Genomic DNA, 13853 nt, shown 5'->3' on the forward strand with positions numbered 1-13853 from the left:
GTTTCCAAGCAATGCCTGAGTCAGCCTCGTTTTTAGAACTGCCTAAGTGTGACCTTAGTTGTTCCTGGGATCTACTTTTGGCTTCCTCGTCGCTGAGTTAAACTCTAATGAATCTTCTTAATATGGTTTTTCAGCGTCCAGTGAGGCGCAAGGAAATACGTGCTCGTATTAAAGCATGATCAGAGTCTAAACATGTACTTCAGAACGAGCGGCAGTTTTCTATCGAGCCTCTCCAACGATGACTGATGACAATATGGTCTATTTGAGTCCATCGTTGGTTTGGTGCAGGGGGTCGCCGCCATGTTAGACAATGTTTTTCCTTATGCTTAAAATTAGTGCTTGTCAGAAATAAACAATTTTCCGATCACAGTTGCAGTAGACGATCACGATTATCTGTTCGCTGAGCCGGAATACTAAAATATCCACCCAAACATCTTTCTGTTTGGCTTAAACTATCTACCTGGGCATTAAAGTCACCTGCTCGGCTCTCCGTTTTGGCGAGGTGAGGTCAGGTGAATGACCATACTAGGATCCTGAATGCGTGCTTTGGAGATACGGCATACATCAATGGTACGAGATTCTAGGGTTTTAGCCAAGGAGGTCTGCCGGCCGATTTGATATAGGGTGCGTACTTTGAAGGCTCCAATGTGTAGTTTGGAGCGAGGTTTCAGTAGACCTAGTACATTGTTTCGTGCACTAGGATCGTTGGTCATGGTAACACTTGGGGAAGGAAGACATAAGAGGAAGTTTATAGTTGAAAGTCGACGTAGGAGGAATAATAAGGATTGAGGAGGTTGATTATGAATACAGTTATCTTGAGTGATGTTAGAGGTATGTGAGTTATTTTCACTTACCGTTGCCCACACCGCTAGAGGGTTCTTCTGGGGGTACCTGGAAAGAAATCTGGGTTATGGGTCGTCTCAGCAACCCGAGAACGTGACCGCAGTGCCCAAAGGACAACTGCTTGAGGTCGGTCACACACGACCTTTTTGTGAGTAATTTTCGTGTTAGCTCTGTACTTGTTGGGACCTTACCGCCGGAGATGGATATCCGTGGGATAAGGTGAGGTCTGCAATTTTAGGGTCGACCTTTTCTAACCCCACCTTTCCTTATGGGAAGGCAGCATCGCTGTTATGCCGGTTGTCTGAAGGAAACACCTTACTGCAGTCACACCTCTGTGCAGTCAGCAGTACGACTTCGCCCTCGGACCTTGAGTTTGCTGCTTTTACTCTTACCCCTTTTTAACCGACCTGTCTGGCATGGTAGGACCTTGAGGAAGGATTGTTCCAGCCAGTATATCCGTTTCGGTTCATCACGATAGGCAAGCCCGACCACCATGTTAAGGTAGCAGTAACGTTCGGCCAATATATATAGGATTTGGTAGATATTAAGATTTAACATAAGACTTAATTACAGGTAACCGGCTGTGTTTAAATAATGTGTACTAAAATTAAATTGCATAGCACTCCTTTTAATATAGTCCTAAGTATTAACTCTCACTAAAACTCGTAATCTTATAAAAATTACATTAAGTTCAACAATCTAGTGGGTCAAATTCACTCATTCATGAATCAAAAACGTAAAAATCGCAGTAAAATGAAGGAAACCACAAACTAACTTGTAGATATATCATTTTCTCTCTTGAGACAGAGACATAAGGTAAAATGATAAACGCTTTAAGTGCAGATTCTAAAATGCGCTTTAATACAATAATTTCAGCAACAAGAGTTTTTCCAGCGCTTGTAGGAGCTGAATAGACAAGATTCTTATGACCATCTGAAATGTTCGTGAAACCACATGGCTTACCAAGCACACCAGGTAAGTTAAGGCATTCAGCTTGCCAAGAAAATATACTCGATATATTCATCTCTTTGTACTGACGATACAATTCTTCAGGTACATAAAATGCATCTTCTATTCTAATTGGGCTACCGACTTTGATCTCCATTTTCCGAAGGCCACTCTCAGATAATGTGTATTAAAGCTGAGTTCCAATGAAGACATCCAGATAATCATACATCTAGATATGTTAATCTATATGAATGGAAAGATAGTGTTAAAGTCATGAGACATTCGTACTAGCATGTAAGTATTATGAATATTGTAAAAATTTGATTATTATTTGCAACAATCACATTGTTGAAACACTAAGAAGTCACTGGATACGTAACCTAGTAGTTTTTCAACTGTATGTGCAGAACTGGAATTTCGAATATCAACTTTGTCATGAATTCTAATAAAATGCGGTAATATGCAAAGAATAATTCAATGTACTTCGTTTGCTATATCGTCGTTTACTCTTTTGATGAGCACTATTTGCGATCTCAAGTAAGAACACAGGTACTTCAGACAACCTATGTAGAGTTTTTTTACTAATTCATATAAAGGTTATAAAAATATTTTCAGTAACCTCATTTCTCATGGACTTACTGTTTTTAGTTTGGTCGACTACAGACCGAGTGGAAGCTAGGGTTGACATCTCTTTTTAATGTTCCACTATAGTAAATTAACGTTAGTGAACTTTACCCATTGTATGGTGATCAAAACCAATCTGTTTAAATCTAACGTATAAACAATTATGTTGACAAGATTATTATATTCAAAAGGCATTTAAGTTTTCTAAGAAATGGACAACAAAATGTTACAGAAAGTTGATTAAATTTATTTATTTATTTGAACACATAAATATTGGTACAAGCGGACACCCATTATATATGCGCCACACAAAACAACGAGAATTCGAAGAGGAAAAAAAGAAGGTATGGAGAGTAAAAAAAGAACAGTGACGAACAGATTAGTGTAAGGTAGTGTAATAATAATAATGAAAAAAATAATAATAATGGAGCAAATGGAAAGGTACAATCAGAAGAAATCTTTCAGTTATGGAAGATACAACCACTTTTTATGGAGAAAGTAAAAGGTTACAGCAGCATCGCCACTGGCCTCTATTCTCAGCCATATCTGATAACGTCTCTAGCCACTGTGTTGCACCATCTCTCTGATCCCAGCTAGGGAGTCGTGAAGGACCAACACAAGTCAGCCCTTTGCAACTTTCTTTCATACCACGACACCATGTCATACACTGACCACCTCTCCGCTTTTTCCAACCAGTCCCAGAGTCGGCAAATAATGCACGACGTGGAATTCTCTGGGACGATAGAATCCGCTTTTTATCCTCTCATTTTCGTGAACAACACCCCCGCCACGAGAAAGCAGTGAGTAGGGCTTCCCTGTCAGAGGCTGTATACGCGTGGCCGTGCGAGAGCATTTCACGAGGTAGGGCGGACCCACACCACTCTCGGCCATACCAGGGTATTTGTGGGATTGCGTCTCATCTGCAACTACTAAACTAAGCTTTTCGAACTTATCACATAACAGTTTGAAAGTTTTGTTGTCTGAGACGGTGTATTAACCTATCTGACAGTAAATATAACACTATAATCCAGCTAGAGGATTCACTCCTTGTAATACTTAAACAGCTATTGAAAGCAATTTAGCACTGAAAAGCTCTCCAAAACAATTAGCTTCTCTGACACCAAACACGGATGATAACCTTGCTTTTCGTAGCAAAGACAAATAGTTTAAAACTCGATCAGTCATCACGGCCATATCCCAAAATAGCTCAAGTATGACGCTTTTATCCCTCAACGTAGACCTCAAGTTTATTTATCTTGACCTAATTTTAAATATAATGTTTCCCACAGCAGTTATCACCTTCTTGTGGAATACAATTTTCGCGGCATAAAGAATATCATTCTTGCTCGGTTCCATTGTATTCAAAGTATCTTTAACCGTTAAATAGGATACTGCCCAATCTACCAATTTTACGAAAAAATGTATCTGTTCTAAGTAAATTTTGGAAGAATGCGACGAGAACTCTGGTCAAGGTTTTCCTCCAGAACTTTATAGTATTTTAGGAAAATCTCCGAAACGATCAAAGAAACTTTAGGTTTTACCTAGATCTTCCCAAGACCTTAACAAAACAGAGAACCTTCACGCGACTTTGAGTGAAACCCCGAAATTTCTTAAAAACTCCCAAGAATTCCCTCAACATCTGTAAATTGGATGGCTGGCTTTCGACAGTTTTCACATGACGTAACTTCACTTGAATTTTAACTGTTTTGTGCAAAGAAATGTATTCAAGATACTGAAAAAGTTGCATTCCTCAAATCTAAATCCGACTTTGCAATAATAAGATGAGTAGATACATTAGGCTTACATGGAAACGTTGCGGATAAATCCACTCGATACCTCGAGATCCCACAACCAACGGACGCGGTTGGGACTGATTGAACCTTACTTGACATAGAAAAACAAATTGGCCAGTAATATATAATAAATACATCTTTTGAGACGAAAAAAGTTATTGAGCTTGGATTTTCCTGTTGTTAGAAAATTCAAAGTATATATATGGTCACAATAATATAATGATCTGAAGTATATAGATTCTAATTCTAGTATCTTTGTAAAGAGCTAATGTAAGACAACCGACAGCATTTTGCATGGTTTACGTCGCTAAAACACTTTCAAAAGGTTGCTGATATCTTTCACGGTATGTTCTCGGGTTACTCAATCCATGCTATAATAGTTAATTGAACCTTCTGGTAAATAACACCATGACTCATGCAATTAAAAAGTGGAATTTTTCCATGACACTTGGAAAACTGCTTTTTCCAGTATATACCTACTTTATTAAGACTGAAAAGTGTAATGATAAACTGTCTTCACCGTTATAGGTGAAACTGTCGGAAACAGTCGCATGTATGTCAGCAAAATATCAGGATCTCATATTTTTTAACTAACAGAATTCGTATCCTACTGTACTGGAGTATTACCTAGTTGATCCGGTTAGTCATAACTTGTGGAAAATGAAATTTGGGTACTGTGGATTTTCCATACTGTTTCCGCTGTCTGAAAAATTCACATCAAGCCGACATATGTAGCATGCAAAGAAATATTAACTATAAGTCTCAAACTGAATTAGAACTTCGTGTAGCCTTAATCGTCATCTTTGTTGTAAAGAATTTTTTAATTCTTGTATTCTCATGTGAAAAATAAATATAAACGAGATTCTAGGACTAATATTGTTATCACTTGCAGCGACGATGTCAGATTGATGTGAATATTCTACACTACGGAGGCTCTTTTCTGACAATGTCATGGATCATTTCTTCGAACACCTAAGGCAAACAAGGAAATTTGTTTGTTCTGAGATAGCCATGCCATTGGTCAATATATTCACGAAGTTGACATAAATATTCGAATTAAAGCCAGCGATAACATTGATAAGTATTACGTCCTTAATTTACATTATCCTAAATGTTTTATTAACACTATAACATAAAAGTCGTGTGGATGTGACCTTTATACTTTCCGGAATAACTTATTTTGATGTACACATATACACAAGTATGGTTGTTATCATTTTTGACCTTTACCAAGAGGCTTGTTACGGTTTTTTATCGGATAGTAGTGTTTGGTGTAGGTTTAAGATATGGATATATAATGGTATCTACTCTAGGTCGCATCTTACGCTAGACTCTTGTTTCTACTAAGAATACGTTCACGTAAGCCTATTGAGGTCTGTCTATCTATATGATTAAATCATAACTATCAGCCGACATTATGGTTTGTTCTGTGCGGTAATATACATCAAATAATAGCGCATATGCAACAGCAAATGATTACAATCATTTGAAATTATAGTAGGTTTTGGAGTGTAAACGATATATTGAGCTTTCTAATATTGTCAATAAGGAGCTTCTTTCTACCGGAGTTTAACTATGACGGCTTGACCGCTTGTAAAGTAGGACCGTATATCAACGACACTATAAGGTAAAACAATGACCTAGCCCACTCAAAAATAGTGACCGAGCTGCCAAAGTACACAAAATGCTCCTTTAGATAACATATTCAAGGTTGGACATATGCGGATTTTAACCGAGCTCTACGCCACAAGAGAACAAAGTCGACTATCGAACCTGATTGGCCACTATTGACTAACACTCCTGTAAGTAGTTCAAGGCAAATTTACCTTCGTTGCATCACTCACAAAGTGTTGTCCTCTGAGAGTCTTCGTAAATTTTTGTTCCAAGTTCCGAAACCACAAAATGCAATCACTGTGAGCATACATTATCCACTATAGTCTTAACAAAATTAATTAGTAACTTTTGAACTCCATCAGGAAAGAAGACTTTGCAGATTTCCAAGAAAACCTCTCTGGCCGAAAATTTTGAAGCAATTACAAACCTTCGGTTGTAAACCAACTTCAACGACAGTATCTAGTAATATTGAGCACCATATTAGGGCTTTAATTATTTTCATTATATACAGGTGATTTTTACAGCCACCGTAATCATATAGTAGAACAGTATTACTAAGAAACCATTTGTTATGTACACACTTATAACAAGATTTTATTCTGTTAATATCAACGTCATCTTTGCTGAAACTATCCATGGTACAGGTGGAATAGCGTAATAGGCTTAAGGATGGTGAGGCAGAACATCAGAAACCCCATATTGTCACAAGAGCTCTATGCAGAGAAATATTGCATTCACAGTATTCATAGTACCAGTTAACTAGAGGATTTACATGAAAAGTCACGATAAAACATTCTTAAAGGCACATTGAGTAAGTAAATCATCTGGTGCACAGCAGTAACCGACAGTAATATTTGACTGAACAAATACAATTAGATTAAAATATTGGTTGTGGACGGTTAAGATATCCCCACAGTTATTTCGGATTTGAAATTATTATTTTTAGGAAATTATTACTATTTTAATTGAAATCATGACACTCGGAAGATATCTTGCAATCAAATCAACTGACTAATGCACTGAATAAGTTGAATCTGCTGTGACTGACAGTTTTATGAATGAAGTATCTACCCATTACATGAAATATGCTGACCATGTATAAACTCCCAAACACTGTAACATAAATTTGACTGACCTCAGCGATTTTGTGATGATGTCTTTAAATTTTAAAAATGAGTGCAGTTGGAATAGATAACATGAGGGTGATCAAAAATACTGATACAAAATCTATGGGATAGCAAGATAGAATTTCACTCCAATATGTTGAGCCATAACACTGAATTTTTATTCTGCCACAGTGATCATACAAATGTCAATAAAAAGCCGATGTTCATGCTCAAACTAAAGGTAATGGGTATGTGACAGCACTCGTACGAATGATATATTACAAACAGCGACATTCGTAAAATACCTAAATACCTCAAATGTTCCTCGGACTGTTGCCATTACCTGTATAGTTCCAACATGTCCTTCCAAAATATTATAATACTGTAAAACCAAATTCATGAATTTGTGCTCGAATGGTGATATTATGAGACATTTCTTGGACTCTAGCAAGGAACTGACTTAAAGCCGATCCACGATAAACAACAATCCATATGTCATCAAGGAATTCAAGATTCGTAATGATGAATTCGTTAACTTCACTTTGTTACTGGTCTCAGACGACAAGACCATTTCAATCTCTTCCCAAAACGCTACGCATTGAACATATAGAATTAAATCTAAGCAAGCCTAATCGAGCCCCAACTCTCAGAGTGCCCACCTGTAAAGACATATCAGTTCTACCACAGCGTGCTAACAAAAGATGTCGTTTGAACTGAATTGATCATGTGCCGGCTTAAGTAATCTAGACCGATTCGAGTATTGATTAATGAGTTGACCAACACTGGACACTTTAGGCATTGCATACGTGGTAATTTTTATCTTTAATTACAAGACCTTTTACAATATTACTGGCCGGCCACGACTCAATTGGTCTCTGCATGAAATCGAATTTCACCTTACTAACTTTGAAGGTATAGCTCTTACTTAAATGTAAATCCATCTGTGATAATTGGAAATATGTGAATTGTTATACTGTTACGTACAAGTTTTTCTCGTTCCAGTTATTGAAGTACGGACTATCGATCTACTTGCAAATTACGAACCCAAATTAACAACAGAACCAAGCTCCAATTTAGATACCAAATTTATTCGTAATTCACAAATAATCGACCAAATGTCGTTCTAACAACAATAATTATAACAATTACAAAAAAACCTTCAATTTTGTAGGTTCCCGGAGCAAAACTCCCAAATACCAAAACAAAGATAAAGAGAGTACCAAAATACCAAACCAAAGACAAACCGAAATGTCCGAAATAATGACATAAACAAACAAGTTCAAAAGTTAAGTAAAACAATTACATCCAAAAACACAGTAAATTATTAATGTACAATAAAAGGTTTTAATCCGCCAAATGTCTTCAGTTCTCCCGTAACAATACGAACTGGGGATACTAGAAATAATGCAGTTTAGACCAAGAACAACTATGTGAGCACGAACGAACATATTGTATTTAGAATTCGAAATCAGTCAGTCATCTCTTAAAAAAGAGTTATTAGTTCATATAACTACCACACAATCACAGCTCGATATTTCTCCATAAAAAGCTGTTTCTCGAGTAATTTTGATGTCAGTGTCACTAACATGAATAGATGTAATATTAACCATTTTATAGATACTCTATCATCCACAGAAGCTTATAACAAATAAATAAGGATGGACATGTAGTTCCAAATCAAATACCAAGCTACCAATGCCTTTGTTTATCGGGGACTCTTCTAGATTCTTCCGCGTCAACATTTTGTCAGGACATTCCTACTTGTTTCTCAGCAGGACTGTACATTCTCCACATCCTCAACCTTGAAATTACAAACTATATTAGCAGGATTACCAAACGTTTTAAGAAATAGTTTATAGCACGTAGCCACTCAAATAAATCATAATAAAGACCAAGATAGGTTGGAGTTTTACAGTTCATAACGAGCACTGGCATTAGTTACATATTAAATAACAAGTCACTATTTTCCATATACTTTTCTGGAAAACCTTCATGTGGGAACCACTGGCGCGTCAAGCCTTGTAGAGTATCTGAACTCAAAATCCATTCACATTCAAATACATGAAGCTCACCGATCTCCATTGTATCGTCTATCGGTTTATACTTTGACAGTATATGACATCGTCGGAGTTTGGTCATGCATCCAGATTTTTATCAAGGTATCATATTATACCAGTGATAATATAGCCTGCAATATGCTCATACTCCTCTATGTGTTTAGACATCCCATGGTTAACCATAAGGTTGGACCCTGAAAGGTCAGAGCCTTGAATATTCACTGACGTATCATCTTTCATATAATCACGAATAATCCTGGATTCTTGAGATGATGCACAGTTGTTTCTATCCTGATTCGAAATCATTACACAACCAGACTCTTCCAGTTTTTTTTAACAAAAATGAGTAACCATAGTATATCGCTCCAAACACATTTGCGAATTGATACTTTGATTAAAGGTTGTCCATAAATTATAGTTACTTGTACGTCATTTCCTTAGGTCCATTATTTGTCTGTCTGTGAATTGAGTGTGGAGGCTCGAAGATATATTTGATAGAGTATGAGCATATCGGTAAGTGACTAATCTAAGCTGACTAATAGTTCTAGAAGAAGTTGAGCACAGCATACTCACTCGTGATCTGTAGCGGATGAATGACAGAGCGCCACCAGCTAGGTGGGTCCATTGAAACGAATGAGGTCGGCATCAAATGTCGACAGTTGTGATCGGCTTGAATATAAGCTACAAATTCATCAGAACGTTTTAGCGAACCTTCATAGCTTGTAAGAAATCACTTCCTCGATGGTCTGTAATAACGGCAGAATTTAAGCTTTCCTTATTGAGACAAATATTCTTTTATTTATGCAAATTCATTACTGTTTTATTTATGTATGATCTGGCAATACTTCACTGAAAGAACGTATCTCCTCTCCTCTCGGAGTCTAAGAGAATCGATATTTGTTTTCGTGGTTTCGACATTTTCTGCTTCAGCAGCAGAATGAGACGGCTTTAGAGTTGTGATTAATTATTTCCACTTAGACTATGTAATTAACGAGTTATCAAGCGTTTCACTAGAACCATCTTTAATGGTCAAAAAAGAAGAGTGTTCTGGGAACATTCTTAAATTTTTCAGACCTAGGATAGATGATCCACAATCAGTGATGAGAAATTCACAAGTTAGGACTGAAGATTTATCGTTTTTAGTTAACAAAGTACAGTACCCAAGAATATGAAGTTTATGACCTGTAATATTCGAAATAGAAAATTTTGTAGGCTTGATTATAGAATCGAGATTTGATAACTTCAAATTTCTAACCGAACCGATAAACCTGATAATACCAGTGTTAAAAAAATAAAATTATGAGAATCACCGCTGGACAAGTACAATCGTTCTTGACTAATATATGAATTACTGGAAGTTGTATGTAAGGATAGTATATGAATATTAAAACCACCCAAATTGCAGATTTTAGTGTTATTTGAGGCGAAATGAACGGTAGTTTTACAGACGGACTTGATGTGTACCACTTTACCACATGTAGCATGACGAAAGACACAAGATGTTCGTAAGTGAAGATTACCACAAAACAAGCATCAACCAATGAATTGATATCCATTTTTTCATGAGAACGAGCATTACTGTTAATTGAATGCCTACCCGTATGACCTTGAGCACGCATCTGATTAGAATAAAAAAGTAATGTCGTGGAATTCTTTATGTCCTGGCAGTCGATTCCATGCCATCTCATAAATAAAACATGAAGTCCTAACATCTTGGAAGGAGCGTTATGACATTCGTCTAAGCTGTTTTCCTAGATTTGGTATGTTAATTCCTACATTTATTTAGTCGTGCAGTTGGATATGAGGTTGATCATCACAATTACACTCGGCGGATTGTTTCTGCAATTCAAGAACATATTCTCTGACATTTTGGTGTTCCTGATGTATCATTCTGTGAAGTTCAGTACAATTTACCTGATTTTGTATTAGTTCTTTGAGTTATGGAGGTAAGTGAAATAGGCTTATCTGGGAATGCCGAAGATTTGGTGAGCTGTAGGCACCCCTTTCGATGGCATTGAGCCACAATTTTACCATCCTTAACATTCTTCTTGGTCATGCTCCAGATTTTAAACCTTGCTAAAGATTCCCAGATGTATATCCAACTGTATCCACAGGCTCAATCACGATGCCTATATAATAATTAGAAGTATTCGTATTAATGTGCTAACTAGGAATTCCCGAAATAATTCAATATAAGGAAAGGAGAACTAAATGAGAACAAATGAAGGCATCTTATTTGAAATTCGTGATCAGCGGACAATCAAATACAAAGGAATCATCAGTTAGTGTAAATATCAAGAGAAATCATCCTGTAAATTTACAGGCATCAACCAGAAAAGGGAAATGGATCTGGTTTCAAATGTGCATAATCACACAACTCAATTAATACAAAACACAATTAAATTCAACCGGCAAGAGCTCAGTTAGAGTATGAAGTTAGATGGATTTTATCACTACGCATTAATTTTCACTGGAGAACTCCCCTGTGGTCACAGTTCACAGATCAGTAACAGATTCAGAAGTGGTTTGCTTAGGTGTCCGATAGTCTACTGCCAATTTGTCTACTATTTCTATGTTTAGATCCGATGGACCACCGTACATTGGATAAATAACTGAGAAACAGGGATGTGATATGTGAAATATCGCAGACATGGTGGTTAACGGGACTCAACGACTCTTTCTAAATTTCTCATGGATAAATGCGTCCATGATGGCGGTGACAGTGGTTGTTACAACTAATGGTGTAGTATTTGTTCGCACTGGTTGTTTATCATGTACGTCAGACCTAGAGTAGTTTAACCAGGGACCTGGAGGTAAACAGATCACAGCACTGACAGAAATATCCTCTGACGCTAGTGACAGAAATGAATTTCCAAAGCTCACAGCTGTAGACTATAACAGTTGACAAACAATCGGTATTAACGAAGGATACCATTCATTAAACTGGTTCAAAGAATCTCCGGAAGATGAAGAATAGCCATCTTCGTTTAGTAATTGTTAGTGATCGTCAGAAAAACTTCACTTCTTCAGTTTTTATTAAACAGTAAAATTAAATAGTTGAACTTTTAAATCCTAAAGAGACCAGATGCTACTGCATTAATGTGTTAAAGCAACGTTTAAAATATGGCTTCCAGTAAATATGACATTTGAGCCACCGATAACTCCTTTTGTTTCTGTGATCATCACTTATTTGGCACTTCGATGAAGTGTGACCTAGAGTTTAAGTTAAGAAATCTGGTCACATGATAATCCTTTCAATGACACAGCTAAAGCCTACAAAAGGTAACTTTTTTCAGTAAATAACTAAATACTCATGGACATTCCAATTTCAGATGGATCAATAGACAAATGCAAACATTAAGCCGATGTTTCCCTTATCGGTTTTATGTTCATGTTACGAGCGACTTCCTTAATCTTATTGCTGTGGTTATCACTTTAAACTGACTTACTTTTTTTTCTAAGTCTAAAACGACAGAGTTCAGCATCAAGAGAGATTGGAAATGAGAAGCATAAAACAGAAAACACTAGAACATTTAAGACATGAAATAAAACCACATATATTCATACATTTTTGCTTAAAATTACATTTATGGGGTTATCACAGACCAAATACATAAAACAGGAACCATAGTTAAATATAATACAGCAGAATACAACATCTTCGGTGCAAAAACTGTCCAAATAAATAAATGTGATTGTAGAAAGAAACAAAATGTGCCACATAACGTAATAGGTAATACAATAAAACCTAATACAAGACAATTAAACTTTTCACCAAAATGTTTATATCTAGATAAAACAAATCGACAAAAATAGGCTAACTGCCATATTAATGGTCCAGAGTAAGTGTAAAAGGCTAAAAGTAGACCGGCTATTATTGGTTGATGATATCGAAGACCAACATACGCTGCAGATAGATCGATGGTAGAAAAGCTCAAGGAATTCCCCTGAAATAATATTTTAAGAAAAATGAACAGTTAACAATATTGGATTAAGAGTTATCTGAAGTGATTTTCCAGTATTTCTTTCCATAAATTTTTGTCCATTGTTGATTGAACAACACTTGGATCTCAGGTTTGAATATAAGTATTTACAGTATACTAAGAAAGTTCAATGAACCCTTTTGATAGGCTAAAATTTAGGTATAGCATAAGTGATATAATCACTTAAGATTTATTATTCACTTTGTCGGTTCCATCGCACCAACAGCTAGGTGTGATTTGTTAGAATTTATTCTCGATGTATAATAAGTCCTTATCTGTCATGTTCGTCTTCTTTATTGCATTTAGCCTGATCAGTTTTGCTTTATTCCTAGCATAAGTTACCTTATGATGACTACTTGACGTCTACTTAAAGATTTCATAGATGGTGGTTAGATGGTATAGGGCGAAATCATGAAAATTGTGAGATCTCCTTCGACACTTTAGTCAAACTATAATGGTGTCAACTAACAATCACAAAATTTACGTTCCTAACTATCATTAGAACTGTGTTATTTTAATTTGAAAGTTTTCTAAAGTGTGCGAACTGTCTTATTTTTAGATGAATATATTACTGTTAAACTACTTATTCGAAATGAAAAAATGCAGTTAATTTTTACACATCATTATAGACAAAAGCAATTAAATCCATCCAAAAACCCACATAGTAACATGTAGGTGTACTGGTCAGTTCAATTAATTTTTTAAATATAAACAATCATTTAAATAGGATTAACGGATTCAAACACAATATTCCAACATGATTTATCAGATTTTATTACCTAGTTGATAATTAAATGATAACTCAGTGATAAAAAGGCGTAAACCGTTTAATCATTATGTTGTAAGCGTCAGTAATTTTGTGCAAAACAACAATTCAAGTATTTC

At 36.1% G+C, this 13853-nt stretch overlaps 2 protein-coding genes across 2 annotated transcripts in view; both read right to left on the reverse strand.

The window, feature by feature from the left end:
- Nucleotides 1–4282, reverse strand: part of MS3_00001168 (uncharacterized protein) — a 53797-nt gene extending 49515 nt beyond the window's left edge. Inside the window, exons 1-4 of the mRNA XM_051208662.1 lie at nucleotides 4220–4282; nucleotides 2431–4181; nucleotides 1807–2034; nucleotides 1619–1776 (exon numbers count right to left, since the gene is read on the reverse strand). Of these exons, the coding sequence (XP_051071597.1) occupies nucleotides 1619–1776; nucleotides 1807–1948 (300 nt within the window). The 5' untranslated portion in view covers nucleotides 1949–2034; nucleotides 2431–4181; nucleotides 4220–4282. The remainder of the gene's footprint in view (nucleotides 1–1618; nucleotides 1777–1806; nucleotides 2035–2430; nucleotides 4182–4219) is intronic.
- Nucleotides 4283–12536: 8254 nt separating this feature from the next.
- LAS21 (major facilitator super transporter protein) overlaps nucleotides 12537–13853 on the reverse strand; it is a 31709-nt gene continuing 30392 nt past the window's right edge. The window contains exon 13 of the mRNA XM_051211531.1: nucleotides 12537–12932. Coding sequence (XP_051071598.1) covers nucleotides 12573–12932 — 360 coding nt within the window. The 3' untranslated portion in view covers nucleotides 12537–12572. The remainder of the gene's footprint in view (nucleotides 12933–13853) is intronic.

This window comes from Schistosoma haematobium, chromosome ZW (genome assembly GCF_000699445.3).
Source record: "Schistosoma haematobium chromosome ZW, whole genome shotgun sequence".
Lineage (NCBI taxonomy): Eukaryota > Metazoa > Platyhelminthes > Trematoda > Strigeidida > Schistosomatidae > Schistosoma > Schistosoma haematobium.